This window comes from Aaosphaeria arxii, assembly GCF_010015735.1.
Source record: "Aaosphaeria arxii CBS 175.79 unplaced genomic scaffold BU24scaffold_8, whole genome shotgun sequence".
In the NCBI taxonomy this organism is placed as follows: Eukaryota; Fungi; Ascomycota; class Dothideomycetes; order Pleosporales; genus Aaosphaeria; species Aaosphaeria arxii.
Window position 1 is genome coordinate 119,146 of NW_022983481.1, and position 27,882 is coordinate 147,027.

The 27,882-nt window shown below is 49.8% G+C and overlaps 15 protein-coding genes across 15 annotated transcripts; 6 read left to right on the forward strand and 9 right to left on the reverse strand.

The window, feature by feature from the left end:
• Window positions 1–372: 372 nt before the first annotated feature.
• On the reverse strand, window positions 373–1,543 carry BU24DRAFT_375120 (60S ribosomal protein L42). The gene is made up of 4 exons (XM_033524582.1): window positions 1,482–1,543; window positions 816–876; window positions 626–757; window positions 373–569 (listed from the first exon to the last, which is right to left on the reverse strand). Exons 1-4 carry the CDS (start codon window positions 1,482–1,484, stop codon window positions 445–447), a joined length of 321 nt encoding a protein of 106 aa, XP_033380198.1. The 5' UTR covers window positions 1,485–1,543; the 3' UTR covers window positions 373–444.
• A 511-nt stretch (window positions 1,544–2,054) lies between these two features.
• On the reverse strand, window positions 2,055–4,318 carry BU24DRAFT_453373 (sister chromatid separation protein-like protein; the record flags this gene model as incomplete). Its single annotated transcript, XM_033531264.1, has 2 exons — window positions 2,741–4,318; window positions 2,055–2,661 (listed from the first exon to the last, which is right to left on the reverse strand). Exons 1-2 carry the CDS (start codon window positions 4,204–4,206, stop codon window positions 2,055–2,057), a joined length of 2,073 nt encoding a protein of 690 aa, XP_033380199.1. The 5' UTR covers window positions 4,207–4,318.
• Window positions 4,319–4,330: 12 nt separating this feature from the next.
• Window positions 4,331–5,434, forward strand: BU24DRAFT_465454 (uncharacterized protein; the record flags this gene model as incomplete). Its single annotated transcript, XM_033532276.1, has 1 exon — window positions 4,331–5,434. One exon carries the CDS (start codon window positions 4,331–4,333, stop codon window positions 5,432–5,434), a length of 1,104 nt encoding a protein of 367 aa, XP_033380200.1.
• Window positions 5,435–6,317: 883 nt separating this feature from the next.
• BU24DRAFT_265296 (uncharacterized protein) lies at window positions 6,318–7,803 on the forward strand. Its single transcript, XM_033522537.1, has 2 exons — window positions 6,318–6,586; window positions 6,639–7,803. The coding sequence occupies exons 1-2, from the start codon at window positions 6,548–6,550 to the stop codon at window positions 7,683–7,685; spliced, it is 1,086 nt and encodes a 361-aa protein (XP_033380201.1). The 5' UTR covers window positions 6,318–6,547; the 3' UTR covers window positions 7,686–7,803.
• Window positions 7,804–8,447: 644 nt separating this feature from the next.
• On the reverse strand, window positions 8,448–9,382 carry BU24DRAFT_396490 (uncharacterized protein; the record flags this gene model as incomplete). The annotated part of the gene is made up of 3 exons (XM_033525305.1): window positions 8,448–9,105; window positions 9,161–9,258; window positions 9,305–9,382. The coding sequence occupies 3 exons, from the start codon at window positions 9,377–9,379 to the stop codon at window positions 8,448–8,450; spliced, it is 831 nt and encodes a 276-aa protein (XP_033380202.1).
• Window positions 9,383–10,089: 707 nt separating this feature from the next.
• BU24DRAFT_485168 (RTA1 like protein) lies at window positions 10,090–11,117 on the forward strand (the record flags this gene model as incomplete). Its single annotated transcript, XM_033533377.1, is given in 4 exon segments — window positions 10,090–10,256; window positions 10,273–10,327; window positions 10,385–10,610; window positions 10,672–11,117. 4 exon segments carry the CDS (start codon window positions 10,090–10,092, stop codon window positions 11,115–11,117), a joined length of 894 nt encoding a protein of 297 aa, XP_033380203.1.
• Window positions 11,118–11,368: 251 nt separating this feature from the next.
• On the reverse strand, window positions 11,369–12,904 carry BU24DRAFT_265325 (uncharacterized protein). Its single transcript, XM_033522538.1, has 2 exons — window positions 12,738–12,904; window positions 11,369–12,638 (listed from the first exon to the last, which is right to left on the reverse strand). The coding sequence occupies exons 1-2, from the start codon at window positions 12,804–12,806 to the stop codon at window positions 11,493–11,495; spliced, it is 1,215 nt and encodes a 404-aa protein (XP_033380204.1). The 5' UTR covers window positions 12,807–12,904; the 3' UTR covers window positions 11,369–11,492.
• BU24DRAFT_265331 (uncharacterized protein) lies at window positions 12,905–14,830 on the reverse strand. The gene is made up of 3 exons (XM_033522539.1): window positions 14,477–14,830; window positions 14,277–14,424; window positions 12,905–14,211 (listed from the first exon to the last, which is right to left on the reverse strand). Exons 1-3 carry the CDS (start codon window positions 14,632–14,634, stop codon window positions 13,003–13,005), a joined length of 1,515 nt encoding a protein of 504 aa, XP_033380205.1. The 5' UTR covers window positions 14,635–14,830; the 3' UTR covers window positions 12,905–13,002.
• A 6-nt stretch (window positions 14,831–14,836) lies between these two features.
• BU24DRAFT_425692 (uncharacterized protein) lies at window positions 14,837–15,869 on the reverse strand. The gene is made up of 4 exons (XM_033528798.1): window positions 15,590–15,869; window positions 15,347–15,532; window positions 15,106–15,246; window positions 14,837–15,018 (listed from the first exon to the last, which is right to left on the reverse strand). Exons 1-4 carry the CDS (start codon window positions 15,592–15,594, stop codon window positions 14,919–14,921), a joined length of 432 nt encoding a protein of 143 aa, XP_033380206.1. The 5' UTR covers window positions 15,595–15,869; the 3' UTR covers window positions 14,837–14,918.
• A 248-nt stretch (window positions 15,870–16,117) lies between these two features.
• BU24DRAFT_375132 (DUF636 domain-containing protein) lies at window positions 16,118–17,384 on the forward strand. Its single transcript, XM_033524583.1, has 4 exons — window positions 16,118–16,357; window positions 16,403–16,639; window positions 16,725–16,835; window positions 16,893–17,384. The coding sequence occupies exons 2-4, from the start codon at window positions 16,588–16,590 to the stop codon at window positions 17,141–17,143; spliced, it is 414 nt and encodes a 137-aa protein (XP_033380207.1). The 5' UTR covers window positions 16,118–16,357; window positions 16,403–16,587; the 3' UTR covers window positions 17,144–17,384.
• Window positions 17,265–18,308, reverse strand: BU24DRAFT_425694 (B3/B4 tRNA-binding domain-containing protein). The gene has a single exon (XM_033528799.1). It carries the CDS (start codon window positions 18,201–18,203, stop codon window positions 17,484–17,486), a length of 720 nt encoding a protein of 239 aa, XP_033380208.1. The 5' UTR covers window positions 18,204–18,308; the 3' UTR covers window positions 17,265–17,483.
• A 1,666-nt stretch (window positions 18,309–19,974) lies between these two features.
• BU24DRAFT_353473 (amino acid transporter) lies at window positions 19,975–21,940 on the forward strand (the record flags this gene model as incomplete). Its single annotated transcript, XM_033523780.1, has 6 exons — window positions 19,975–20,108; window positions 20,186–20,357; window positions 20,441–20,699; window positions 20,801–21,062; window positions 21,141–21,383; window positions 21,451–21,940. 6 exons carry the CDS (start codon window positions 19,975–19,977, stop codon window positions 21,938–21,940), a joined length of 1,560 nt encoding a protein of 519 aa, XP_033380209.1.
• A 593-nt stretch (window positions 21,941–22,533) lies between these two features.
• Window positions 22,534–22,881, reverse strand: BU24DRAFT_425695 (uncharacterized protein). The gene has a single exon (XM_033528800.1). It carries the CDS (start codon window positions 22,856–22,858, stop codon window positions 22,679–22,681), a length of 180 nt encoding a protein of 59 aa, XP_033380210.1. The 5' UTR covers window positions 22,859–22,881; the 3' UTR covers window positions 22,534–22,678.
• Window positions 22,882–23,321: 440 nt separating this feature from the next.
• BU24DRAFT_443290 (acetyl-CoA synthetase-like protein) lies at window positions 23,322–26,708 on the forward strand (the record flags this gene model as incomplete). The annotated part of the gene is made up of 4 exons (XM_033530578.1): window positions 23,322–23,622; window positions 23,679–24,424; window positions 24,483–25,494; window positions 25,554–26,708. Exons 1-4 carry the CDS (start codon window positions 23,377–23,379, stop codon window positions 26,706–26,708), a joined length of 3,159 nt encoding a protein of 1,052 aa, XP_033380211.1. The 5' UTR covers window positions 23,322–23,376.
• A 227-nt stretch (window positions 26,709–26,935) lies between these two features.
• Window positions 26,936–27,559, reverse strand: BU24DRAFT_329872 (uncharacterized protein; the record flags this gene model as incomplete). Its single annotated transcript, XM_033523019.1, has 1 exon — window positions 26,936–27,559. A coding segment is annotated over one exon (624 nt), but the record flags the coding sequence as incomplete, so codon positions are not given.
• Between the last annotated feature and the right edge of the window lie 323 nt (window positions 27,560–27,882).

Below are 27,882 nucleotides of genomic sequence, written 5' to 3' on the forward strand. Positions count from 1 at the left end.
GGTCTTGCCTTCAATCCTATCAGTATCTAACGGAGAAGGGGTGCTAATGGCTGGGTGGACATTCTTCGCGATGGAACCCCGCGGCACGCAATAATTTCATCAGTGAGTACTTCGTCACCCAGCATTAGATCCGGATGACCCTTTTGACACGAATGCAACTTAGGGGACAATGAGTTTTACTTTCAGAAGGCCTTCAATCGCATTCCATTTGGGTGTTTTGTTTGTATGCTACAGTCCATGATCATGACCGTCATCATCTGTTCCCTTCCACCTAATTTTCATATTCGCCACACCGTTCATCAATACGAAATCCGATTGAGGGGGGCCTTCCTTTCCCGTCCCATGATGCTTTCCGATGATTGCGCCGAGGTGGTGCCCACACAAGGAGAGAGAAAGTTCGAATTGAGAAACCACGCCTGCCTGCTGCACAAAATGACAATGCGCTTAGAAGACGAGAGCGGCACCCTTGGTCTTCTTGTCACCACCAAGCTCGAAGTGCTTGCATCGCTTGAGAGCGAGCTGTGCCTTGGTCTTGCAGGCAGTGCACTCAAGTCGGAGCACAACCTTCTCTGCGGAGGGTGTCAGACGTGTATCACAGTTGAAATTGATTCGTGAGTATACGTACTCGTTGTCTTAGCACGCTTGTGGAAAACGGGCTTGGTCTGACCTCCGTAACCGGACTGCTTGCGGTCGTAACGCCTCTTTCCCTGGGCGAACAGCGAAGCCTTACCAGCCTTGTACTGGGTGACCTTGTGCTCTGCGAAGTGTCGCGTCAGTGGATCGATTGTGCTAATATTGTGAAAAGGGCTACCCACGAGTGTGCTTCTGGCATTGCTTGCCCTTGCAGTAGGTCCTCCTGGTCTTGGGAATGTTCACCTGGATGCGGTGTTAGCAATCTTCCACCATGTATGCCAATCCCTGAGAGTCGAATATTTTTTTTGGCTTCGTTTATGATAGGCGAACGACATGGACATGCGACGATCGAAATTCGAGAACGATGTGATTTCCGCGAGATAACGTGGGTTCATCGGAATGAAGGAATCTCGGCTCGAGATTGCGTCGTTCCTTTGCAGATACCAAAGTTGCAAATGTCTTTGAAGCAAGTGTTGACAGACATTTCTGACATCTGTGGAAGCGATGGTGGTAGGCGGTTGAATTTTGCGGATCTCCACCACAGGCGATGAAGTGCTGTTACGAATCCAGGCAAACTGATCCCTCAGCCATTGCAAGTCTCCATTGCTTTCCAGACTCTGGATAGCATGACATCTTCCTCTCCGTCAATCTTCAGCATCGTTGTCCTATTTCGCTGCCTGTCGTTGTCCGTTTATTGCAAGCATCATTTCGTAATCGAAAACGGGAATCGTCGAGTATCGGAACCGTCGTGCAGCCTGTAGTCGCCATCGCATGTCCATGTCGCGAGTATATCAAGAACGAGAAGCCTGTAATAAATAATACTCTCAAGAGAAACCTGTAACACTCACCATCTTGACGAATATGTGTCTTTCGTTTGGTGGGTTGGGCGTGGCGTTGTCGTTAATTCGGATAGCGGGAGATGATTGTGGTTGAAATTCGTCCACTCGCTTCCTCGGTGTGTGCACACGTGACCCGGATTAATTTTAATCCGCACACTGAACATCAAGGTCTCTCTAGTGCGAGCACGAGTAATTACTCGAAGATGAGTGGAGATCGATCGGCGAATTATTCACGGTTGCGAATGACGATATGCAACTCGGTAACCCCCTCTGTGGGCATGTTTTATCTCATCGACGCCGTTCACGGAATGCCTCGCACAGTCCCTTCTATTCTCGCATGTTGATGCGTCAATGCATTCGAGCGGACAATTGCACTGTTTTGCAGATAGATCGCATGGTTGTCAATGTGATTCGACGATAGAATGGATTGTTGACAATAGATAGTAACGGAAGTACCCTATGGTGTGGTATCTCAAGAAAAGGCCGAATGTTCGTTCGCCGTCTAAGACCAAAAATAAACACGTTGACTCAAACGAAGGTAGAGGCGTGCTACAGCAATAGAAATTAAAGAAAGAAATAAGTTCAGTAAATAGGCCGGCCTTCATCCCAAGTCTTTAGCTCTTGTTTCACCTGTCGAGCAGCACTGTCTGGGGGACTGCTTGGGATGGCCGGCCCGAAGCTGTAACGTCCGCTCTGGCGCTTGTTTCCAGCGCCCCGACCGTCCTCAATCATCTGGACAGGTCCAACCCATTCCCACATTCGGGCAACGTCGCCTGTCTGGGTTTCTTTGACCGCAGCGCGTACATTTGAATTGTGCTCAACCTTCTTCTGCACCTTCTGCCACATCTTCTGGCGACGGGCAGCGGAGAACTCTGCCCTCAAAATATCGTCACGAAGCTGGGTCATGCTAATCCCAAGCTCTGGATACGCACTTGGGTCTTGGTGATTGAAGGCGGCATGATTTGCAAGCCGATCGAAGACATCGCTGGCGAGCTGCTTTGCGCGGACTTCCATGGCACGGTTTGCAGTGAATGAATAGCGCCCATAGGACCCCGACCCCAACAACAATACGATTAGAGCAAGCTGCCAAAGATGTCGCTCCACTGCTTGTCGGAGGGATCGTTTGATGCTGCATCCGAGGGGGAGTTCTGCAAGGGAGTTTGATGCGAGTCGTCGGTCGCCGGTGGTTCTGTATGGGCAGCGACAAGACTGATTAGTACAGTCTCGAGTCAGAAACGTTACAATTAGGAATATAGGAAAGTACTTACCCGTTGGTGTGCTCGGCAACCTCCTCACGTCGAACTACCTCTCCAATAGCGTCCCTGAACAGGTTTTCGAACTCGTCGTCAGACATGCCCTTCCTCTTCACGGAAGAAAGCTTCTCCTTGAGCTCTGTCTCAGAGACTTCTGGACTCTGCACTGGCTTTCCCTCCTTATCAGGCTCTCCGCACTCAAACTGCGCTTTCCGCTCTCGTAGAGCATGCACAGCTCGATCTGCGACTAGGGTAACGCGTCGCGTTTTCTCGCTATCGGGTTCACAGGTCGGGGGCAGAGGTATCAAACCTCCAAATGAAAGCGGGTGCTCTTTCTTGACGAAATCTTTGTCACACAAAAGCTCCAGATTCTGGTAACAGATAGCATGTGGGGGGCAGGGTTCGCACTGGGGAAGAGCTGGGCTCGCCCATTCCGGGATATCAAGATTTGCCAAGTATGTAGACTCTCGACCGATGCCGCAGAAGCCTACGGCGTACTTTTCCTGCCTCCACAATCCGCCTAAGACTGCGGCTGTTGTGCTGAGCAAGGTAAGGGAAAATGCCTTCAGCGTGCCACTAGCTTTAGAGGGTTGTTTTCGCCGGCGTGGAGGTAGAATGTCTTTCTCGCCGTTCTTAGCTCGTTCGCGGACCAGCGATAATTGCTCTTCGGGCGTGAACTCTTCACCCAAATCATTATCATCTGGCTCTGGAAGCTCTTCCTCCTTATACTCTTGTTTGATGGGAACATCGAAGGTCCGGCGAGTCGGAACAATGATGCCATCGTCAAGTTGCTCAGCGCTGGGCTGAACTGTCCTGCGCCGATGTGTATCACTCTTCCGCTTCTCTTTATGTTCGAACCCTATGGTCTTCCGTCTGCGATCGCGTGAAACTGTATCCGGGGCTACCGGCGAGCTGCCGCTTTGGAAAGGGTTGTCTTGGGTGAAAGGACTCTCAATATCATGGTTATGCCATGATTCGGGGTCAGGAGAATCCTGCTTCACGGCTGGAGTCACCGACTTGCGGTTACGGCGAACTGCAGGCTGATCCTCCGGTTCTAGGTCAGATGTGCGTGCATGCTTTGTAGGGACAGTCCGAGAAGGGGTCTTTGAGCGAGTGGTAGGAAGATCATGCTCCTCCTCAGTGGCAGCCCTGGTACGCCTCGACGTGCGTCGGACTGTGGAAGGCGGAGGAGGGGCAAGTAGAGTGTCATCTTCGGGGTCCTCTGTCGTTGTACTCTCCTGGCTTGAGGGAACATCGACGATGCCTCTGGTGGAGCGCTTTGTCCGAGCCTGCGCGCGTTGAATTTTGTCTGCTTGAGGGAGTACCTGCTCTCGAAAGTGGTCGAGAAGAATGGCCTTCTTTGCAGAAGAAGGATAGGTCACGCCGTGCTTCAACAAGATACTGCGCAGCTCTGGGACAGTGATCTTTGACGGGTCGACCTCGGGGTCGAAGTACCAGTACTCTCCGCGCGCATCAGCCATGTTGTGAGGGTTGTGCAAGGAACGTAGAAAGGAAATGCGCGGTTGTGTTGTTAGACCAGTGCTGTATACTTAATCGGCCAGAATGTGCGCAGGCTTAAGCGGGTGGGTGAAGTGGGTTGTTATGATGTCAGTTGATGAGGCAACGAAAGCTCACGATTATCCGAGCGCACGGACCACAAAGTCGCTCTTCCTTGTTCCGGGCATCCCACTCACTCATTGCCCACGTGCGCAGGTCGACTCTGGCATTTTCTTTGTGAAAAGTCCGTCAAGTCTTTGTCCAAAATCTCCAATCGGCACATACCTTGAGGCAATCGAGGAAAAGGACTTTGTCTTTCTTGATTTGATCATGACTACCTCAGCCCTCGCACCGCCGCCGACATGCAGGCTCTTGGATTTACCTCGAGAATTGCGGGACCTGATATATACTTATGCTTTGTATTCACCCGATGGGCTGTTCTACCAACGCTACGATGACTATAAAGCTATCTTGTCGCCATCTCTGGAATCTGCTGTTGAGTGGAACCAATTGAAGTACACTTGCCGGGCACTCTACCATGAAGTTGCCGGCCTTGAACTCCAAATGAACGATGAGCTGACCTTTGTGGCCGGACCAAGTCGGCATGGCAAACACATAGAAAGGATGCCAGCAGTGCAGTTCCTAGGATTTCTCGACATGTGCCATGCTAAATGGCAGGATTGTGTACGACAAGTCCACCTTCGCAACCTACACTCTTCGATGCATGCGCTTGTGATGTGGGAGGATAGCGGTTCGCAAGATCTGCATTTGATCGTTTACTGGTGTCAATTGCATCCCCGCGCTCGAGTGTTTTGGGAGCTGCCAATCTTGGGCGATATCGGACAGAACGATCCTTTGTTGTTCATCAGCGATGGCATTATGTTCAAAAATGCATTTCGCAGCAGCCGAGATCATGGCCGACTTGTCAAAGATTTGAATCTTTATCTGGTTTGGGGAACCCTGCAGGTGTACGAAGCGCTCTGGCGAAGTGATTTGAAAGGAATGGCTAGACACAAGCGCAAGTTGATGGAGCCGATCGAAGCAGAGAACTTCAGGGTCAGACCGAGCGATGGGCCGTTCAAGGAGGCAGATTTCCGCAAGACGATCGAAGCCGAGGTTCTTAATAGAACGGTGGATGGCGGTCGAGCCTCACCAGAAGTGATGCAGGCTTGTGTGCAGCTCGCGAGGAGTTGGTATACCTTTGGAATATGAAACTTGGGGATCTACATTAGGCGCCCAGGGTCTCGCCTAAATCTGTCTACGACTGTTCCACGTTCTTTACACGGTATCTACACAGTACTGTGTACACGTCGAGAACTACCAAGAGTCTTTCATACATTGGACACAGTGACGGTATCCTAGTTATGGACTGTGCCGCATGTGCCCATGCATTGAGCAGTGCACTCAGGCTATGACTATGGCCATGGTTTCTCCCCATGACCTTGACCATGAGCGATAATGTTACACTATGACCTGCAACAAGTGTCAAATTAGCAAACTAGGCCGTGCGATATAATCCTTGCGATAATCTACAGGCAGAGTCGATAACGCACAGTCTTCGGTTCGTCATGTGGATCATTCGCGGCTTGCGTGCGTCTGCGTCGTGCAGCTCTACACGTACTGTGACCTACAGGTAGTGGAGGTGATTCGCGCACCAAAGACTACCTTATGATGGACTAGTGGAGAGCGAAGAAGCTTGATTCGACTCGCGCAAAACGAAAACGGATCGGGATGCTGTTATTGTAATGGAGGCATGCAATATTACGGAGACGGTGTGAATCCAAGGTCGATGTGGGTGAGCATGGCAGGCTGGGCGAACGTTATGACGTAGTAAGCCAGATTGCCCGAAACACGACACGATCATCCATCAATCCTTCTCGTCCATGGGCCACCCTCGCCCTCCCCCATTACCCTTGAATTATTGCCAGTGCGAAGTTGCGGTCAGCTTAGGTGCTGCGGAAACTCTCACCACCATGCGCCCATTGAGCAATCGGACACGTTCATTTTACCGTCTTCAAGGCCGTCCCCGCCCCCCTAAAATGGTGTCAACACTATGAACGACACCCCACGGGCGGACGGCTGTCGTTGACATTATACCCTCCAAGCATCCTCCTTCCCGTCTTTACCCTCCACTTACCCATCCTCCCTCCCTCTTCCTGGTGTTCGTCGTTGCTCTTCCCCGATTCTTCCATTTGCTAGTCATTTGTGACCCTTCTCTTTGATAGTTAGCGGTTGCTCTCCGTGTATGCCGATAATATAGATCTTCTCACTCCGCCAGTCATAACAAGATCCGTAGCAGTCGCGAACGCGCAACACCACGCCAAAATGAATTACGCCAACATGATTGAGGAGAAAAACCTCAAAGTACAGCTCCTTGTCCTTTACACTGCCTATGTTTACAACTAACACCACATAGAAAACATTCATAATTGCAACACTGTGCTCAACTCTCATTGGCACATTTACCTCCTCAATGGGCCTCTGGGATCGCGTGAATGAGAAAAGGAAACAGACCAAAAGAGATAGCAAGCAGGATGGTGAGATCAAGAAGCTCAAGGAACAGATCGAGCAGACCGAGAAGCGCAGCAAGGAACGTGAGGAGCAGATGCGGCGGCGCGACGAGGTTGGGGATAATTTCGAGCGGTCCGGTGCCCTCATCCAACGACAATACGACGAAGGCTACGGTCACCTGGGCCGTAGGTTCGCTGTTGGGGATCAGATTACGGAGAATAAGTTGCAAGCACAGGTCATTGCATTGCAGCAGACTGTCATTCACGTTCTGCAAGATGCTCTCTACAATGACCGCCCCCTCACACGAGCGGACATGGCCAAACTTGTTGCTGCCTCAAATTCCGCACGGGAGGGTTCACTCGATGCGCTTAGGCAACAACAACAAAGGCTTTCTATCGAAGGACCTCCTCCACGCGCGTTGTCGGCGCCGAAGCGTGCCTCTACCATCGTGGAGGCAGACCCGCTCTTCTGTAGATACAGCTTGGACCTTCAGTACATTCCACACAAGCCACTCGCTGCCGATTTTGCGCCAGGTGGGAACTGCCGGTGCCCTGCATGCGGACTGTGCGTAGACGCTACTGCCGATGATTTCTGGCAGATTGGGAAGCGGTTCCCAGTGCTGATAAGCGACGGTGGCTACGAGAAAGAGGTCTTGGAGACAAGGGAGTTTCACCTCGGACAACGCTTCGTTATCAAGTGCCACACAGCGGACGGACAGTACGCTTGTATCCTATGCAACAAACATCGCGACGTCGATGCTATTTGCCGCACAGTCGATTCTCTCGTCAAACACGTTGGCAAATTCCACGACATGTCTGAACTTGAACGAGAAGTAGATCTCCGTGAGTCCAGGGCACCACCCTTGGCCCTCCTCCCACCACCGCCACCAGCACCACAACCGCCGCCCGCGCGGAAAGAAATTAAAGAAGTTGAAGTTCGACAATACCGATAACGATGATACGTATATAGTCATAGCATTTTCAGCAAGTCTACACTTAGCATGGCGTTTTGTTCTATATCCATGGAATTTGATTCTTTTGATCTCAAAAGTCATCCACGGATATTATCACGAATTTCCTATATTCTCATCTCTCTCTATTATACAGTGCAGGCAAGTTTGTCATAATAGAAGAATAACCACTCCTCTTTACTCCTATTCAACCGGAGCACAACTCGGTGCACAGCTCGATGTCACCCCACCAATTGAGTCGATCGTCAATCAAGACTTCTTGTCACAATGCGCGTGATGCTTTCTTTTCCATACGCGTTCAAGCCATTTCGCCGATAAAGCAAGTCGCCACCGCCATGGCCCGTTATCATGAACCAGAGCCGAGATCAATATTGACTTACAAATTCAAGGGTAACTACTGCTACGGGCTCGCTACGTGTCTTACAACAAATGTATAACCCGACTCTCGTCCTATGACGGTACGATTACAATACATGATAATACTATATAAAATCAGGTATGCAGGAACGTTCATAGTAGGGAAGGGTAGAGACATGCAATAGAATTCATAAATTCCTGCCTAGAACGGTTCTTCTCCTAATTATGAATTCATTTCCTGTGCAAATCCACCGAGTGAAACATCGTCCCAAATAATTTGTTAAAGTGAATATCTGCAAGGTTTAATATCCCAATATACCTTTGATAGAACGTTATCCGTCAAGTCACTACTATTCGCTAGGCTTGAAGGAAACAATGTGCCTGGTGTTACACTACATCATTGACGCTGAAGTCACCACTAAAGGCATCAAACGTGCACACCAGTTGGGATCTCGAATCAAAAAGTTCCTGTTTTGTGACCTGGTGGGTTATCCATTCTGCATATTCCATAGTCGACGGATCCAGAACCTCATTCTCCAGAGCTAACGAGGAGGCCATTGACAGTTCCTGGCTTATAATTGGCGCCTCTTGTGAACCGTCGTAAAGATCGTAGGGTGGAAGCATCGTGGGGTGTTTGTTCGTAGTGTGGTCGTTGTTATCTCGTAACAGCCTCTCGCTTATTATGCCACTGTGTGATGAACGGAGTGAAGAAGGACGGCCAAGGTCTGAATCAGGGCTTATGGATCTGAGGATCTCAGTAGATGGTGCACAGCTCTCAAGAAGTTCAGGCTTCATCACAGTGCAGAGGCTTTCCGGTGAGCCGGCTTCCAATGAATCGATTTCTGATGAATCATGGGTATTCTGATGCTCGCTATGGGGGAGAGGGAGGTCTAGTCGGTCGAGGATGTCGTGCGTGAGAGGATGGCCGCTTTCTGCTTTGCTCAGTGGTGGTCCCGGCCAGCCCTGGCCGCATTGTAACCGACTATAAAGTTCTCGAAGACCGGCCACGAGTTGGGCTTGTTGTTGCTCAAGAATCTCTACATATCTGCGACCCCAATTTAACATACTTTCAAGCCGGCAGCGAAAGAGTGAAAGCTTACCCCTTAGGATACGATTTATCCTTATGATTGCGCCTCCTTGTAAAGATACAAATAGCATCATCTGTCTTACAGCGATTACATGGAGCCATGCCACTGCACTGTGATCCGTTAGGTGCAATAGAAGACGGGGGATTGGAGAAATACCTTTGATTTCTTGAGACGACAGCGATCGCAAGCTTTACAGACTCGCTTTCGGATTTGTCGTTGCCTGGCTTCCATCGTCTTGTATACTAAGGGATATGGCAGTATTCTAAGAAAGAAGACGACACACCAAAGGGAAACAAAATTGGCTGGGTAAGATCAAGAATGAATGAATGAAGCCAGTGTTGTGAGGTGATGGCTTTTCGAGCCCCTGATTCGATTGCCATTACTCCGACCAAGCAAGCCAATGGGCACTTGTCCAAAGGCACATCGCTCAATATACTACACTAAAATTAGACGAGCCATTCAAATTTTGGCTCCTGGTGTATTTGCTGCTCACTACTATTCTAACGTTCGCTGTCTTGAAATATCAATGCGGATACTGTGTGGGGCTACGAGTACGAGTGCGTATCGCGTAACTGTCGTACGCAGTCAGTGTAGGTTTAGGAAATGTGACTAGAGTTTTATGGTTAGCTGAATCCATTCCTCGACCCCGCTCGTCCAATCAGCATCAGATCGGTACGTATTATACGCATTTTTTAAGATCGCCCTGTCTCTAAAGGTACCCGTCTAAACAAATATCTTTGTAGGTGCTCTTCGAAATTCTATCATTGTGACTATATAATGCATATCTGTTTCGTCCTGAGCAAACCACTTACATTTACTGAGCCCTTCTCTTCACTTCATTGCAATTTACAGGATCGTTCTTCGTTCGTTTATTATACCCACTGGTAGTATTCCATCGATCCGTTCACCATTTGCCTTCGATCGGAAAGCAGTCCTGCAAAATGGCAGACGAACATGTCGACTTCAAACTCTACCGCTACGAGCCATCAATGGCAGCTGCTGTCATCTTCATCATCCTTTTTCTATTGATCACAGCAGTCCATACCTATCAGATGATACGTACTCGGGCGTGGATCTTTATTCCTTTTGTTGTTGGCGGCTTCTGTACGTTTAATCTGGCGAAGCTTTCAGCTCTTTACTGACCGACCTCTTTTAGTTCAATGCATTGGATATATCGGAGTAAGTATTATGTAGCAACGATACCATGAAGTTAAGCTGATTTGGCCACATGAATAGAGAGCAAAATCGTCCGCCGAATCGCCAGACTGGAAAGTCCCCACATACTCTTTACAGACGATCCTCCTGCTCGTTGCCCCGGCCCTATACGCGGCGAGTATCTATATGATGCTTGGACGGATAATCCTGGTCACCGACGGCGAGGCGCACTCGATAATTCGGAAGAGATGGCTTACAAAGATATTCGTGGCTGGGGATGTTGTATCCTTCTTGATGCAAGGTGCTGGTAATGTCTCATGCTTCTCCAAATGCACGGCAGTATAAATCTTGCTAACGAGTTACTGTAGGTGGAGGCATCATGGCGAGCGGCACGGTGAGCGCCTTGAATACGGGTGAAAGGATCATAATTGGCGGCCTCGTGGTGCAGCTCCTATTCTTTGGCTGCTTCGTCGTCACGAGTGCAATCTTTCACATCCGCATGCGCAAATGTCCGACATCTAGAGTTATAATGCAGCCTATACCATGGGAGAGGCAGCTGCAGGCGCTTTACGGCGCAAGCTTGCTTATCCTAGTCCGTTCCCTGTTTCGGTTGATTGAATATGCACAAGGCAACGATGGATATCTCATCTCTCACGAAGTGTTTTTGTACATATTTGATTCGGTACTCATGCTGGCGACGATGGTACTTTTGGCGTGGATCCATCCGAGTGAAATAACAGCGCGGCTGAAAAGTGGTAACGGAAAGGCTGTCCGCAATGTCGTTTCGGTTTATTCCCTTACCTCTCTAGCTTGAATAGGTGGAAAAGGGGGGTTGAGGAGAGCGCTGGAGATGGAAAGCGCGAAATAATACAATTTGGAGGAGATGATGGCACTGTTAACAATTAGAAGTAGATACGAATGTGTGTTCTTGTAGTCTCGCATGCTTCGTTTCCGAGAAACTACTGAAGAGTCAGTCAATGCGTGTTAGAGCTTGTTTCCGTGTCCTGAGCTAGTAATAATGCGAATAATTACTCTGGCGTAGATTTCCACTTTACAAGGATTTCGGCGGGCCATTCATCTCTGCCATATTCTGTTAAGGTCATCTCAAGTTTAGACTCACGCTAGCTCATACGTATTTCTTCTAGAGTCAAGTTAGGATAAAGATTTATTCTGACATTCACCTTTCGGTCTATAAATCGCTCGGCATCAGCGGCGGGTCGGGCTCATGAGTTGCGAGCGTAGCTGCCTCTCTTGCCCACTCGGTCCAACTCGCCCATGCCGGGTCCGCATCGCACAGTGAATTGGCGAGAGTCTCAATGAGACTCGTTCCGATATCTCTCCCCCACCAACGATCACGAGCGTAGAGCAGTAGTACTCCATAATGAATGATGATGAGCTTAGCCATAGGATCATCGTCTTTAAACAATGCGAACAGTTTCTCGCTGACCATTGTCGGCCAGGCGATAACGGGGCCAAGGTAATATCGGGACATTTCCATTTGACCAAAGGCTGTCTTGAGGGTCTCGATACCAGAGAGATAGGCTTCGTGTCTCTCAGGGTTTTCGAATGTGATGAAGCTATTCGCCCGCTCACGGAGTCTAATTAATGCATGATCAGTATCGCCGCTAGGTGTGGGTAATCCGGGGTCCTGGGAATTTGGCTGAAAGAGTGCCGCAAGCTTTCCTTCTCGAAAAGATGAACCGGTTCCTTGGGATATGAGTCGCGTTCCTCGGAGGAGTTCAAACATGCTCACCATACTTTCGGCGAGCGAAGTATGGGTTGGTACGGAGCATGACCTTGGGAATGCTAGCGCCAGAATGGTAATAATAATGGAAAATGCAAAGATGGCGATACTATTGTCGCTGGAAATCATTTCTAAAGCATCTCTATATTTTCGTAACCCGGAACTGTGGTAGTGAGTGGCAATCTCGGTGTAATGCCACCGCAAATCTGGGCTTTCGTCGGCGAGATGAAGCGAGGAGAGTGCGAGAAGTCCATCCATGAGAAATTCGTGACGTACGGCTTCCTCTGGAACAATTCTTCTCCATATTTCAATGTCATCGAGGTTATGTGCCATACTATTGCACGTTGTTGTCGTATAATGAATTATCAACTGCAGTTCCTGGAGCCTCGTGACCTTGGCAGGAGTCTGGATCAACGGATCCTGCATGCAATGGCATGTCAAGGGGATTTGAAGCAGGCTATCTTGCGTATGCGCTCTTTCTTCGCTATTCGCTCGCGAAGCATGTCCAGTAGCGGTTGCCTGGGATAGTCCGTAGGTGCAACACACGCGACGTTTGCTGCAATTGTGGCATGAAGGTTGTTCTTCTCCGCACTGTTGAAGCAATGTGAGCGGTTTGACAACAAAGAGATACGCGCAATTGATCCCTCATCATTCGATGATCGTCATGCCTAAAGAAAGATTAGGTTGTACCTTTATATGTCTCTTTTTGCATGGCAAGCAACCAAAACGTGATTTAGAATGTGGCTTCCGGGATGACATGATGCGTCAAATGGTATGCACACTGCAAGATATTTATGAGGGTCTCGATAATTGGTTGTCTATCAGATAGCAACAATAGAATTGTGGATGGGATGTCAATGGAAGGTTAGTAGCTCGTTGAGAATTCCTCTAGTTAAACTGAGCCGAAACGCCAAGGATGGTAGCTTGCATGCGCTGGTGTACTTTATAAATAGTCTCAATTACCATCCTCGACAAAACCATAATATCTTTCCACCTCAACCTCAAGTGCCTTTCCATCCGTATCTTCATCTACTAATCCACCGCGTTTCTGCACCGCGCGTACCACATCTCCGAACCTACGCCAGTCTTCCGTGCAGTGAGACCACATGAAATCGACATTCTCCCATGGGCGATTATTGTGCTCCATACGATTACGTGACTTGCCGTGCTTGGAGTAGATTAAGTTAAACACGTGGAAGTACTTGAGCGATGGACATGCGCGAAGGATCCCGAAAACGGACTCCCATGTCCCCGACGTGAGGGAGACGTCTTGGATGTGGAATCCCTCGATTATGGACGGCGTGATGAGCGAGATCAGCTTCTCGGCAGTTGTGACGGCACGTGCGATGTATATGTTTTTCAGACCTTGGGAGGCTGTTGGGAGCCATTCTAGGTGGTCGAGGTCTAACGGTTGGGTGCAGTGGAGTCCGAGAGACTCGAGGTTGCGGCAACGGTTGACCAGCGCGCACATGTCACGCATATATGCGGTATTTGGAAAGCGGTGTTGTAGGTTGGAAAAGGGATGCTCTTCGTCGCCCTCGGTGTCAGAGTCATCTAGCCCGTGCGTGTATTGGAGATCTCCGTAACGGCCTGTCCCATCGATGTATTCAAGATACAAATGGCGAAGCTGTAGTGCCACGGTTTCAGGTATCTTCGGCCCAATGATGGAGAAATCGTAGGTGCTTGGTAGCGTCAGGCGTAGATATGTGAGGAGAGGAAGATTGATGCGGGGTGAAGAGAACATATTCGCAATGCTGTCGCGCACAAGTTCAAGCAGGTCAAGCTCCAGAATCATGCCCACCTCTTCAGCGTCTTCATCAACGTCAAAGTCTATCTCAGCAGGGCCATCACTCCGCCACTCGTCCGGGATCTCAATGACGAGGCGTTTCAATTTCGGCATCTTCGCCACGATGTCTTCGAGCCTGGGAAGAAAGTTGCGCAGAGATGGATTCATAAGTTTCAGTTGTCTCTCTTGGCTTATGCTATTGTAATCGTATCGGCGTTGGGTATCGAATAAACTTGCTTCACCCGTCCCCTGAAGTGGCGAAAGATCGATCCTCAGGCGAGACACGAAGGGAGCAATAGCCCTCCTGGTCCCAACAACAAAATCGTCAAGCTTTTGCTCTAGAGTAGGGTTCCACGCTTCCAATATGGCGTCCTCATGCTGAAAATATGCACGCGTCATTGCACGGTCGAAGGCGCGACAGACGAGTCGCACTTGCATCTCACCTGGGCGTGGATACGAGCGAAACTCATAGCCAAATGGTTCAGGCCGGCCCATGTAACGAACGTAGTCGAAAGTGTGTGCATATTCAGCACTGTCTGGCCGGTTGCTATGGTAGTCGAAGTCAACGGGAACCGCAAAGTGAGAAAAGATCTTTTGAAAGGAGTTAGCGATTTCGGAACGATTTTGAAAGTAAGGGTGTAACCTTGGTCGTATATCTCTGCCGGCACAGAATCCCATACAGATGACATCTTTAGTTCTGTGAAGATGAAAAGACGAAAAGCGGCGTAGTTCAACTGAAGTCGTGGTTTTGAGTTTGTTATATGCAATGTCAATGGTCTGTGCACTAGGCTGACAGCCCATTCGTCCTTCATTTCTCCCAGGCTACCTCCAATCATCTTATGAACAGGAAATTGAGTCTCAAGTCCCGCACCAGATGATATCTAGAAACCCTATAGTTCGGTGACTCTCTGGTCCCAGAGACTGCATATGTTTGCTATAGTGCCCAAGTCAAGACATACGTCATGTAACACTTCGTTCATTGTGTCTGTTCAATGTTAAAATCTGCCGTGATAGGTTGTTGCATTTATTGTAACCATTTCATCTCGTAGCTTGGGAATTAAGGTCCATGTTTATATACATGAAATCTACTCTTTTCCTAATATACCCTCCAATATATCCTCGGGCCACAAGCTCGCATACAGTTGCCTCGCCTCAAGCCAATCATCGTCCCAGGTCCCATCAGACCTACACATATCACGAGAGAGCGTTAATCATTGGATCGGCGTGAAATGACAATGATGGGAGAATCATTGGCAGGAGAAGGATGCTTACTCGACAACAATCCCAGCTTTCATCAATACTTTTGCTCGGATCAAGATGGTGGCAACAACGAGGTCGTATGGTTTCCTGGCGGTTTTCGTGAAATCCATTTTGGCGTCGGTGTCTCGTTCCAGATGAAACTGTTCGTGCGCTCTGCGGAATTTTCTTCATCAGACGACGATGCTTGGTAATATTTGACCATCTTGCAACGTGGTCAAATGCAAAGACTTGGATTGGATTATTGGTAACGTACAGATCTCCTCTCCCGTTGATGTCGATGCCTTTCTCTTCGTCAATTACCGCAGGCAGCGATTCGTCGTCGGAGCCATCGCTCAGTTCTACATTAGCCGCCTGGACGATCTTGCGAACGTCGGGTACGAGAAATTCCCATATGGAAATCCATTTTTCGTAGTCCTTTACGGTCCAGTAGTGCGTGTAACTTGAGAGCAACACATCAGTAAACAAGAAGGATTATTGTGTGCTTAGAACGACTAACCCCATTGTTCTGGTAGAGCTTTGGAGATAATTCGATTATCGCTGCAAAATTGATACAAAAGATATTGTGAAAAAATGAATCTGGGTACATTGATTGCAGCTTTTATATTCACTCCTTTTGCGAAACTGAACCGAACTCTCCAGGATAAATCAGGCAACAGACCCTAGCGTTGCACGCATTTGTTGTCTTGTACCACCAAAACGACGAACAACAATGCAGTGCATTGAAGAAGCCGTAGACGATTGGATTGTTGCCTGTTCATCTCATAGATCCTGGAGTCATCCGAGATGACGGGTCGTTTCTATGATAATTATTAGCCTATTGTTTATTTCTTCATAATGCTGAGTCCAGAATGGCTACTATTGGCCAAAGCGGAAAATCACTCTGATTGGTCCGGCATTTTGTGCGTCTTTTTTACCGGGTCATTGTAAGAGCAATTGGGGCCTTCTTAAAACCTTTGGGCATAGCGGCTTACTACACTGTTGTATTACGAGATAGGACGTCGCACTTTTCAAAGGAGCCAAAATTTTCAAATTCGTTATGAGTTTGATACTGGTCGGTTTGAAAAGCGTACCCTCGAAGCATTTTTTCATGGCGCACTGTGTTCGACTGAAGAGTTCTCAATTCTATGGACGTTTGTCTTACAAGTATACAAACCCCGCCGAGGGGCAGCGTTATCTACGTCATCATCCAAATGCACTCGTACCCATCGTACGATGAACAATTTTGTATCGCATATCTCCTTGCATGTTTACCATCCTACTTCAGGTAGGCAGCTCCACAATGAATTGGCGCGTTAAACTGACCCCGCAGACGGATCGTGACGGTGCATAAGTGTGACAGCCGATCCCTGCGACCGCCTCCGGGGAAAGGGAGAAGTTTTCTGACTCCCAATCATATAAAAGCAGCTAACTAACTACCAAATTGTATCACTGTAATTTGCAAGAACTCGCATCTTTATACTTTATCAAGAACTCTATACAATCTCAATACTAATCATGTCGACCAAAGGTAGCTGCGCTTGCGGGGATATCGAGTACCAATTCACTGGTATGTCAACTAGAACTCTGAATGAGAACTCCCCCCACAACCACCCATCTTTAACATATCGCTGACTGAGTATGAACTCGAAAAGGCGAGCCAAAAGTAACTGCACTCTGCCACTGCATCGACTGCCAAAAATGGACCGGCGGAGCCTTCACCTCCAACGCCGTCGTGCCCCGTGAAAGCTTCAGCGTCACCAAGGGTCCGTACTTCTCCTTCCCTTTGGCAAACCAGTCTCCCGTACTAAGATCTTCCTAAGGAAAACCAAACACATGGGACGCCGTAGGCGCCTCCGGAAAGATCAACAAGCACTTCTTCTGTCCCCGCTGCGGCTCCAGCCTCTACACGGAGCTCGAGGTCATGCCAGACGTCACGTGCGTCAAGGCTGGTGGGCTGGACGGCGGCGCCGCGAGCCTGGGAAATAAAATCGATGTGGAGTTTTATACGAAGGATAGGGCGGGTTATCTTGGGGCCAGTGAGGGTGCTAAGCAGGAGCCGCAGTTCGGTTAGGAGGGTGCGTGGGCGATTGAGAATTGTGTAGCATTGGCGAGGCGTAGGTTTTGTGGGTGCATTGCAGAGTCAGAGGAGCATTTGCGGTGTATTCGTGGTATAAAATGATCTAGAAGATTTTTGTTGAAGTATGTGAGTGTCTTGATTCAATTCCTAGTCTACATGGGTATGTCGTGATAAAGCGATCAAGCAGGCTGGGTGCAATGACACCTGGTCATCCCTAGCTCTATCTCGAACTATCTGAACAAATAAGTCTAAGGACGCCACCAAAAATAATACAACAATCGTTACACTCCAATTGCGAACGAATATTTGAACATTGAACAACAAGAAACGGCATCTATGGTGCAGCAAGCAGTCGTCGAGACACTTGTACCTGGTCCGACAACTTGCTGAGTTCGCCACACAGCTCATCAGCAGCCGCATTCAAAGCCTCGTCATTCAATGGACCCAGAGCATCGATGATGAACAACACATTCTTCGTATTGTCCGTCAACGCCGTCCTCGAGCATTGCCGCCAGTTCCAGCGTCTGCACGTGACACCACCATTGTCACACCAAACCGCCTCACCAGGACTAGGATTCTCGACGACAGCCTCTCCACTAGCCGTCGTATCGAAGGTCTCGTCGCCCTTTGCGCAGATCAAAAAGGGCGCCCCTTGGTATTTATCGAGATCCTCGCCGCCAACGGGGACCTGGTGCTTGATGGAGATGGCGTTGTATATGTCGGTCAATCTATTCACGCGCGGAAGGCCAGCATCCACGCGGCGGAGCAGAGCCTCAAGACTGTTTTTGGTCTTCTTCGGCTTCGCTCCGAAAGCTTTGTAGGCTTCTTGCCAGGCGGCGACGTGGGGAATAGATGTGACGGGTGTCTGCGACAATGCAGCCTTGGCGGATGATTCAGCGCCCGAGAGAATGGACTCGCTGACCGAGTCGCTGGCGCTTGGTGGGATTCCGGTTACTACGATGAGGAGCGCGCGGTAGTCAGGTCGAAGCTTGAATATCTCGGGCGCGATGCGCGCGTTGTCGAGGTGATGGGATACATTTTGGAGAGTTGACATTGTGACTGGATTGGGACGACGATAGGTGGTCAATGCGTTGGTGATGCTCAATTGCAGTTGTGAGATGTTCAATAAATTGGGGATTTTGGATGAAATAAATGTTGGAGGGAGCAAAGTTCTTCTTATAGCGAACATTCTTTCTATATTATTGCTATTATACATGAGGTTTTACCCTTCTGCTGTTGGAAAACTCTTTGCGCAAAATTCTCTTAGTATTGACAACAGGGCGCGGTTGTCATGTCAAACGGGCGTCTCTTTATGGAAGTCAACGGAACCTGCACTGATTGGTCAGTTCATTAGTGCACGCAATACCTTTCCATAAGTACCACATCGACACGTACGTGAACCTGTGTCTGAGAACAGACTTTGTGATTGGGCATGCTGCGGACATGATGACATAATGCACTGTAGGCAAAATATGAAACGCCTTTTCGTCAATACGCTGCGCAACTTCGTGATGCATTGTCCCCTAGTACAACATTTATGAGGCAACTAGAACCAAATTGCAGAATGCAAACAGGCAATGTGAAATTACACTCTTTTATAGATGAGCTTCGTATAGTATGTTTACTTTGAAGCCTTAAATTGGTCATTGAGCTTGCTGCTATGTCGTTGACCAGACTGAACCACATCAACACTTCTCCCACGACGGAGGTGGTAGAGGCGGACATAGAACTTTGCCGCCACAGCTATTGGTACTATATAATGTGTTAGACACCCCTTTGGCCCCTTTGGGGCCCTATTTATATTATGCGTGATGCATGTGGGATGTCTCCCTCCACACCCATGAGATGGTAGACGTTACTGATGTCTCGCCAATCACTATGCACGTGTCGCTTTAGGCATACTTGATACAATAACGGCGCTCCCATTATTCGTGCCTGTACCATTATTCGTACCCGTACCATTATTAGGTAGGGCTACGAGTAATTCGAATCATTTAGCCTTATCTTTGAGAGGGGGCATTATTCAAACGTCTTAGACATAGGATCATCACTATTGAAGCCGGCGTGGTTTTACTCGACCGACTTGACCTAGCGCGGCGATGCACTATGGAGAGGGGTAAAGGCATGAACCCATTTTGTGTGAGCGGCTGAAGTGTACGCTGCAAACATCGACAGGAACGTTGCAGCGATAAAAACTATCATCTCCTGCTCACTTTATGCTTCTCTTCACAGTATGCATCATAATATCGCAATAGATCTACGGCAGTGGCTGAGGTACACGATGGATTGGTGTAGAGCACGTATACCTAAAAGTATATCTAATGCCAAGTACCCATTCGTGCAAGCCTGTAGATTCTACATCGAATCTGGCAAAACCATTCGAGGTTTTTAGGTAATAGCGTGGTGTTAGGAGTCTCCTCCACGCGACGTAGTTGCGTGGGAGCAGCGTTGAAACACAGTGGAATGCGGGGTCCCCGTACTTTTTGGGGACGTTCCCCAGACAAGCGTGCGCCAAGCCACATGGAAATCTTGTGTCGCTTATCTCGAAATTGACAGTCTTTCCAGATTTCAGCCTCCGTGGAGAGGTCCAGATGCTCATTGCGGGTCCGACTACGCTGCCCGAGGTGGACAGAATGCTGTACGGCACTACTGATTGTGTGATGCCATATGTTAAGGATGTAGTTGTTTATCCTGTCTGCAAGTAGGCGGCACTTCGCCACTACCATCTGTGTCCTTATTGAACCTCACTTGCACCTGAGCATCCTTTTTGTGAATGTGTTATAATTTCATAGAATCATTGCAATCATTACTTTCTTCTGCACATCATGAAGAAATCTGCCCCATCACCAGTGGTTTCGAACCACTCCACTATCGGAGAACCCGATTCGAATGCAGAAGGGCACCTGGTACCCCGTCTCAATAAGCTCACCATGGTTGGAATGAGCTTCGCAATCTTAAAGTAATCAATCTCTCGTAGTCTCTTCGACTCTGTCGGGAAATCATTACATCTCCAAATGCTGACCTGAATGCATCAAGTACGTGGATTTGCCTGGCAGGCAGCATCGGACTCGTCATGCCCAGTGGAGGGTCAGTTTCCTTCGTATACGGTTTTATCTTCTGCGTTCTCGCAGCACTATGTCTTGGTGCTAGCATGGGAGAGATGGCTAGTATCTGGCCCACGGCAGGTGGACAGTACCATTTCACATATGTGAGCCCATCCACAATCTCGTAATACCAGAAACACCACATGCACTCAAGGAAACTTGCGACTTTCGACTGACCTGGCTGTAGGCTCTTTGTACAGAGAAGTGGCGAAACTCGGTCAGCTTCTGGTGCGGATGGACGAACATTGCGGGATGGCTCACCCTCGTCACCACGGAAGCCTTCTTCGCGGCTCAATTCATCTCTGCCGCTGCAGTGGTGGGGTCGGGGGGTTCCTATGTGATTGAGGCGTGGAAAACATATTTGATCTTTGTGGCGGTATCGACGTATGCCATGCTCGTCAATATCTTTGGGAACCGTATCCTGGGAAAGTACAATGATTGCGCTTGTGAGTCGAGCCCCCCTTCACAGTATTCTCGTCTTCAGTCGTTTTGTCTTTCCATCGATTGAAGAAATCTCGTGCGAGGTACATCTGTCTAATTGTAACAGTGTATTGGTCCATTCTTGGATGTGTCGTAATCAGCGTCGTGATCCTCGCTACATCGGACAAGAACAGCGCCGAGTTCGTCTTTACGGATTTTGCAAATAACACGGGATATTCTGATGGAGTTGCTTGGATCCTTGGCCTACTACAGTCTGCTCTCAGTTTGATCGGATACGATGTGATTATGCATATGACGGAGGAGATGCCATCGCCGAGGAAGGATGCTCCCATCGCTATTCTCTTGTCCATCATTGTTGGAGGTGTAACGTAAGTATTTTGACAACTCACTGTTGACATTGAACTTGCTCGGTATATATCTGTTGAATCGGGCTGATCATACTTTAGTGGAACAATATTCATTTTGGTTATGCTGTTCAGCTTGACAGATCCCGACAGAGTCTTCAGCACAAAGACTGGCCTAGCGATCGTTGAGTTGATATACCAAGCTACTAACAATCGTGCGGCGACTGTCATTATGACACTCATGCTCTCAGTCTGCTTCGTCAATGGCACACTCGGCAGCATGACCAGTGGTTCCCGGCTCTTGTACGCAATGGCCAGAGACAAGGGTGTCATCTTCCCTGAATTGTCAGTCTTCACTATGCGTACAAAATGGAGAATACCATTTGTGCATTCGACTAACAATGATATCCAGCTTCGGCCGCATCCGCAAAGGTCTCGACGTCCCCGTCGAAGCGATAGTCGTAACGCAAGCCTTCAACCTCCTCTTCGGCCTCCTCTATCTCGGCCCCACAGTCGCATTCGGTGCCTACATCTCCTCATGCACCATCCTTCTCAATCTCTCCTACGCGATCCCCATAACCGTCGTCCTCCTCCGCGGTCGCTCCGTCCTGACCCAGCACCAAACAGCAGACATCCCCTTCCAACTAGGCAAATGGGGATACGCCATCAACTACACAGCTGTAATCTTCGTGGGCGTCACCACTGTGTTCTTCTGTTTCCCCGCCGCGATACCTGTGTCAGTCAACACGATGAACTACGTCTCGGCCGTACTAGGCATCTTCATCATCTTCTTAACCGCATATTGGATCTTCTTTGGCGACAGGTTCGAAGGACCGGTAAGTCTCCAACTCCCCTTACGCTTTCTTTCCGAAGGGCTTCAGAGCAATGCTAACGTGTTATGATGTCAAAGATCTTCGATACGATCATTGGAACAGCAGATCACGAGCGCGAAATCACAGCCGCGGCGCACGGCCACCTGCCGGCTACGTTCACGGAAAAGGGCCCCGACGAGCATCCTGAAATGAGGGAAGAGATCACTGATTCCGGATCTTCGTTGAGATGATTCGAGCTTGCTCTCTCTACTAATTCCGAAGACGTTGATGTTTCCAGACAGGTGAATTGCGCTGGATATGGGTTAGTTCTAAGATTCGTTTCATCTGTTTTCTTGTCCATTTGGTTGCGTGGAACACATCTTGGCTGCATGGAGTATTATGGATTGCGCAGGCGTTTTTGGCGTAGGATTCGGCGTCTGTGAGGAAGAGAGCTTGGAGGTATATACATTGCATTGCCATTACGATAGTTGACGAAGAGAACCCAGGTTATGTAACCAAACCATAGACAATAGAGTCTACACTACACTATTGTTAAACATTGGCAGGCCCGGGATTCTGGCCCGTAATGGAACAACAATGTGATCTTCCTGCCACTTCTCGGTGGCATTCTTTTGAAAGGATCATGGAAAACCGCAGCACAGATCTAATGATTGGCTGCTGCCACAGTGCGGCATCCTATCCGATGGCGAAAAAAGCAAGTACAGTACATAGTTACCGCACGAATGGAAAGCCCATCGTACAACAAAAGGCCAGTCGATGAACAGAATGCATGGCGGAAAGCGTCCGTCCAACCATCGGCATGGGCATCTATAGGTGGAACTTAGATAGCCCGAAGCGGATAGTACATCTGACTCTCGGAAAATCTACCCAAGTTCCGGGAATCATATTGCGTGAACAGCTGGAAAAACCTTGTGGCGGAGCAACTGAGCCTAGGATGAAAGGAAAATCTGGGGTTTTTGTATTACGCGGCGTGTTGGTACCTCGCATGGGGGGCTCGAGATGCGGGCGAGTTCGTGGCGACGTGGGTTGGAGTTGTAAAACATGGGGTCGCTCCACAGTTTTGGCGGGCGGGTGATCCTTGTCTCCATTTGGAAATCCGGAACAGGCTCGACGGATTAAGGTGATGGAGCCCGGATTTACACCATACTCAAAGTATCTTCAACCGGACGACGTCGGGATACTATTGGTTTGAGGCTCTAAATTCGATCGTTTGAAAATTAATAGATCTCCGGTCTCACCTACAAAATGGTATTTCGTTCATGCATGGTTGCCCTTGTGATGTATCTCGAGAGGGAAAGTAACGGAAAAGCCAAGGACTGGTCGGAAGGGGAATCGGAAAGATCGGAAAACCGGAAACAACTAGGATCGTCCCGTGAGCGGATCAACCCTATAGATAATCACCCTCATCCCGCGTCGATGTACCTGATTTCTACATACAACAACTGTTTCGCCTCGGTTCGCTTCCTTCGAGGTTGTTTTAGTTCGTTGATTGAAGGATTGCAATCATGTCCCAAACAGCGACTATCACCCACACCGAGACGGTGCCTAAGCGTCTTAATGTCACCAAGGACTACGAAATCTATACGATCGATGAATTAATTCGGCAGCGTGCGGAAGAATTAAAAAATGCACCGCTCATAGGTTTCCCAAAGGAGGGTTTGACGGACTACGAAGAGCATTCTGCTTCAGCTGTGGATAGATATGTCAACGCCGCAGCAAACGCCTTCATCGCGAGAGGCCTCCCCAAAGTGGTACGGATTAATCAAGATGTGCATTTCTAGGAATATTACTGATTGATAGAATATAGGATGGAACTCTCGACCAATCTCCAACTGTTGGTCTTATTTCCAATTCCGGATTGCCGGTTATCATCACGATTTTGGCCTTGAACAGATTAGGATATGCAGTGCTCTTGCTCTCGACCCGACTTCCCAGCAACGCCATTGTTCGATTATTGGACTTGAGCAAATGCAAGGCTGTATTGGCCACCTCACAGTTCAGCGCTGTCATGGCAGAAGTGAAAAAAGAGCGTGATATCGCCGTGCTCGATGCCCTTACACAGAAAGAATTCTACAACGTCAATGCACCCACAATACATCGCACATACAACCCGCACAAGGAGACACTCAAGAACGCAGTCATCATCCACTCATCCGGATCAACTGGACTTCCCAAACCAATCTACCTCACCAACCGAAGCTGCATTGGTACATTCGCGACAAATTTCAACTTGGTTGGCTTTACCACTTCACCACTCTTCCACAGCCAGGCCTTCTACGAGACCTTCCGATGCATCTACTCCGGCAAGCCGATGTACTTCTGCAATTACAATCTTCCATTGACAAAGCAAAACATCATCACCATGATCAGCCACGTGAAGCCCGAGCTTTTCGTCTGTGTGCCCTACATTCTGAAACTACTTGCAGATTCGCAAGAGGGCATCGATCTTCTCAAAAGCGTCAGCTTCGTCATGTACGGCGGCAGTGCTTGTCCAGACGACCTAGGAGACAAGCTCGTGCAGAACGGCGTCAACCTCAACGGTAACTACGGCGCGTAAGTCATCCTTGCACCCCTTCTTCTAGCTACACATCACTAACATGCACCGAAATAGAACAGAAACAGGTCGCGTGATGACGACCGAGAGGCCGAAGGGCGACAACGACTGGAGCTATTTCCGCATCCTGCCCTCGGTGAGGAAATTCGTTCTCATGGACCAGATCGCGCCGGGAATCTACGAGTGCGTCGCACTCGACGGCTTGCGGTCGAAGAGCACCACCAACTCTGATGACCCACCTGGGTCGTTCCGCACGAGGGATCTTTTCGTCGAGCATCCTACCAGGCCAGATCTGTGGAAGTACGTTTCTCGGTTGGACGACAGGCTTACGCTCGTCAATGGCGAAAAGGTGTTGCCTATCCCGATCGAAGGGCGAATCAGGCATGAGACGATCGTCCAGGAAGCTGTCGTCTTCGGCGACGGAAAGAGCGTGCCAGGTCTGATTGTCGTGAAGGCCGATGAGGCCGCCGGTCTTTCAGATGAAGAGTATCTAGACAAGGTCTGGCCGGCGATCGAGGACGCCAACTCCCGAGCGGAAAGCTTCTCTCGCATTCCCAAGGAGCTCGTCGTCGTTCTCCCCGCCGACACCGCCTATCCCCGTACCGACAAGGGAACCTTCATCCGCGCTCAGATGTACTCAAAGTTCAAGAGCTATATTGATGGTGCGTACGCTAAGTTCGAGACCCAAGAAGAGGGTGGAACGCTCGTTTTCGAGCTGCCTCAACTGGAAGAGTATCTCCTGGAGCGGTTCCAGAAACATGTGGGAGCGGAGTTGGACTCTGTCGACTCGGACTTCTTTGCCTATGGAATCGACAGTCTCCAGTGCATGAAGATGTGGAGTCTCCTGAAGAAGGAGCTCGATCTCGGCGGCCGTCAAGCAGAGCTAGGCCAGAACATCTTGTACGAGACCGGAAGCGTGAGGAGCCTAGCTCGTCATCTGAATGGGCTCCGCGTAGGAGAGTTGGAGAACGCAAAGGACGAGTATCAAGTGATGAGGGATCTGATCTCCAAGTACTCTTTCACTCCTTTCAACCGGAAACAAGCCACCAAGCCAGAGAAGGAGGTCGTTGTAAGTTTATCCATCAACTCCATCTACACACATAGTTTCATCATCTAACATTCTCGCAGCTTTTGACTGGTGTGACTGGTGGCCTTGGAGCCCACCTCCTCTCCCAGCTCGTCCGCAAGCCCAACGTCTCCGCAGTATGGGCCTTCATCCGCGCAGGATCCGACGAAGCAGCCTCCCAACGCCTTGCATCCTCCCTGGCCCAGCGCTCCATTCAGCTCACTCCCTCCGAGCTCGCAAAGGTGCAGGCCGTCTCCTCCGACCTCAGCAAAGACGATTTCGGCCTCGCGCCCGCCCGTCTCGCGGAACTCCGCTCCAGCCTCACACTCGTGATCCACAGCGCCTGGGCCGTTAACTTCAACATTTCCGTCTCGAGCTTCGAAGCCCAACACATCAGCGCCGTGCACCGCCTCATCTCCTTCTGCCAATCGACGACGCACGACGCCGGCGCCGCCCGCTTCTACTTCTGCTCTTCCGTATCTTCGACTGGTGGAACCCCTAAGCCCGGCGTCGTCGCCGAGCGCTCCGTCCCAGACATCCGACACGTCCAGGGCACTGGGTACGCGCGCTCCAAGTACGTCGCAGAGAACATCACGACGAACGCGATGCGGGACGGCGGTGCCTTCTCGCGCAACCTTCGCATCGGTCAGCTCGTCGGCGACAGCAATGTCGGAGAGTGGAACACGACGGAGGGAATCCCCCTGATGATCCAGACGGCCGTCACGCTGGGTGCGTTGCCCGCGCTCGACGAGGAGATGACCTGGTTGCCTGTCGACTACGCGGCGGGCATCATCCTCGACGTAACTGGCGTCAACACCAATGGCGAGCGTTCTGAGGCCGGAGAGCAGGACCCAGACTTGGTTTACCACGTCTTGAACCCCACGCGCTTCCACTGGACGCGCGATATGCTCCCGGCGCTCGCTGCCGCGGGACTCAAGTTCGAGGTTCTGCCGACAAGTGAGTGGATGGAGAGGCTCCGGGCAAATAGGGATCCTAAGAAGAACCCGCCGATCAAGTTACTGGATTGGTTCGAGGGTAAGTATGGACATGGTGCGCCCAAGACGCCGAGTAAGGGACCGCTGGCGCATGAGACGAAGTTGACTGCGAAGGATAGCGAGACTATTGGCAGGGTGCCCAATGTCACGGATGTGAAGTATGTGAAGATGATGATCGATAGGTTGATGACGCATTGGACTGAGGATGCGGCTGCCGCATAGAAAGCGCAAAGATGAAAGCGTTAAATATATACCATGTAAATAGGAGTTTTGGATTGCATATGTTTTTCATTTCAGCATATTCTAGAATCAAATAAAGAGAGAATATAGTCATGAGTAGCTCATCGAAATTGTATATACATGAAATTGTTCGAATAATGAATACCTTCCAGAGGCCTTTACTTCCATAGACTCCCACCGTACGTTCACCTCAAGGGAATCGGCTCAAGCATCCTCTCCTCGATGCCACCGACCATATCAAAGGGGCTCCTCGGAGGAGTTTCAATCCCGATCTTCAACATCAACTCCGTCTCCCGAATATCATCCTCCTGTAACACGCTGTCCGCGCGATCTCTCGCACTCTCGACCTTCGCCTCCATCTTCACGACCACAACCTCAGGCGTCTGCTCCTCCACCTCCTTCTCACTCTCCCACCGACACCTCTCCTTGCAATCCCAGCACACGCTCCTCTTGCAAACCCTGACATCGTACTTCCACTCCGTCCGATTCAGCATCTCGCAGCAGTGCTGACAATCCATCGGCACAACCACAGTTTCGCAATCGCCCCTCCTCCTCGCAATCGTAAGCCCCTTGCTCGTCCTCGTCAGGAACTTCGTCTCGCCGCTCTCGTCGTCGACAACCACGCCATCGAACACGACAAGCTTGTCGAACTTGCACCACCAAGCCGGTCGTCCGGACTTCTCCGTCCGGGCCTTTACGTCCGTAGTCCCCATCACTTTGAGGGAACCGGTGCCGCTGGTAGCCGGGCCGGGAAGGATACACCCGTTGGCCATGGCGTGCGGGGGCGTGAATGTCCTCGCCTTCTCTTCGTGCGAGGACTTCTTGGGGGAGAGGTTGAGGCGGTCTTTGAGGAGCTGGGTCGGGGATTTCAAGGCGGCTTTTGAGCGCGTGGACGAGTTGCGGATGAGGTCGTAGCGGAGCTCGAGTTCGGATTTTGACCGCGGGCTGCTGATTGCGGATGAGGTGCCTAGGTTGAGCTCTGCTGGGCGGCGGAGGCGGCGGTCGGTGGGGGTTGAGGGGCTGAGGGTTGAGGTTGATGAGAGGGATGATGAGCGTTGGGAGGTTGGTGATGGGGTTGTTGATGTAGTGTTCAAGCGTGATGGTAGTTGGGGAATGTTTTCGGAATCGGACATGAAGATACCAGAGTCCCGGTCTC

What these genes read in the sequence shown, in the direction of transcription:
- BU24DRAFT_375120 (XM_033524582.1), bottom strand. An exon ending in GCAATGCCAGAAGCACACTC is followed by an intron (nt 758 to 815) that starts GTGGGTAGCCCT and finishes GACACTTCGCAG; the next exon opens with AGCACAAGGTCACCCAGTAC. An exon ending in CAAGCGTGCTAAGACAACGA is followed by an intron (nt 570 to 625) that starts GTACGTATACTC and finishes CACCCTCCGCAG; the next exon opens with AGAAGGTTGTGCTCCGACTT.
- BU24DRAFT_425695 (XM_033528800.1), bottom strand. Translation starts at nt 22,858, where the DNA reads ATGCGAGGTACCAACACGCCGCGTAATACAAAAACCCCAGATTTTCCT.
- BU24DRAFT_425694 (XM_033528799.1), bottom strand. Translation starts at nt 18,203, where the DNA reads ATGTCAACTCTCCAAAATGTATCCCATCACCTCGACAACGCGCGCATC.
- BU24DRAFT_425692 (XM_033528798.1), bottom strand. An exon ending in ATCAACGGGAGAGGAGATCT is followed by an intron (nt 15,247 to 15,346) that starts GTACGTTACCAA and finishes AAAATTCCGCAG; the next exon opens with AGCGCACGAACAGTTTCATC. An exon ending in AAAGCTGGGATTGTTGTCGA is followed by an intron (nt 15,019 to 15,105) that starts GTAAGCATCCTT and finishes TGATATGTGTAG; the next exon opens with GTCTGATGGGACCTGGGACG.
- BU24DRAFT_265325 (XM_033522538.1), bottom strand. Translation starts at nt 12,806, where the DNA reads ATGTCATCCCGGAAGCCACATTCTAAATCACGTTTTGGTTGCTTGCCA. An exon ending in GCAAAAAGAGACATATAAAG is followed by an intron (nt 12,639 to 12,737) that starts GTACAACCTAAT and finishes TTGCTTCAACAG; the next exon opens with TGCGGAGAAGAACAACCTTC.
- BU24DRAFT_265296 (XM_033522537.1), top strand. Translation starts at nt 6,548, where the DNA reads ATGAATTACGCCAACATGATTGAGGAGAAAAACCTCAAA. An exon ending in TTGAGGAGAAAAACCTCAAA is followed by an intron (nt 6,587 to 6,638) that starts GTACAGCTCCTT and finishes AACACCACATAG; the next exon opens with AAAACATTCATAATTGCAAC.
- BU24DRAFT_265331 (XM_033522539.1), bottom strand. Translation starts at nt 14,634, where the DNA reads ATGGGCTGTCAGCCTAGTGCACAGACCATTGACATTGCATATAACAAA. An exon ending in GGCAGAGATATACGACCAAG is followed by an intron (nt 14,425 to 14,476) that starts GTTACACCCTTA and finishes TCCTTTCAAAAG; the next exon opens with ATCTTTTCTCACTTTGCGGT. An exon ending in TCGCTCGTATCCACGCCCAG is followed by an intron (nt 14,212 to 14,276) that starts GTGAGATGCAAG and finishes GCATATTTTCAG; the next exon opens with CATGAGGACGCCATATTGGA.
- BU24DRAFT_375132 (XM_033524583.1), top strand. Translation starts at nt 16,588, where the DNA reads ATGTCGACCAAAGGTAGCTGCGCTTGCGGGGATATCGAGTACCAATTC. An exon ending in TATCGAGTACCAATTCACTG is followed by an intron (nt 16,640 to 16,724) that starts GTATGTCAACTA and finishes GAACTCGAAAAG; the next exon opens with GCGAGCCAAAAGTAACTGCA. An exon ending in AAGCTTCAGCGTCACCAAGG is followed by an intron (nt 16,836 to 16,892) that starts GTCCGTACTTCT and finishes GATCTTCCTAAG; the next exon opens with GAAAACCAAACACATGGGAC.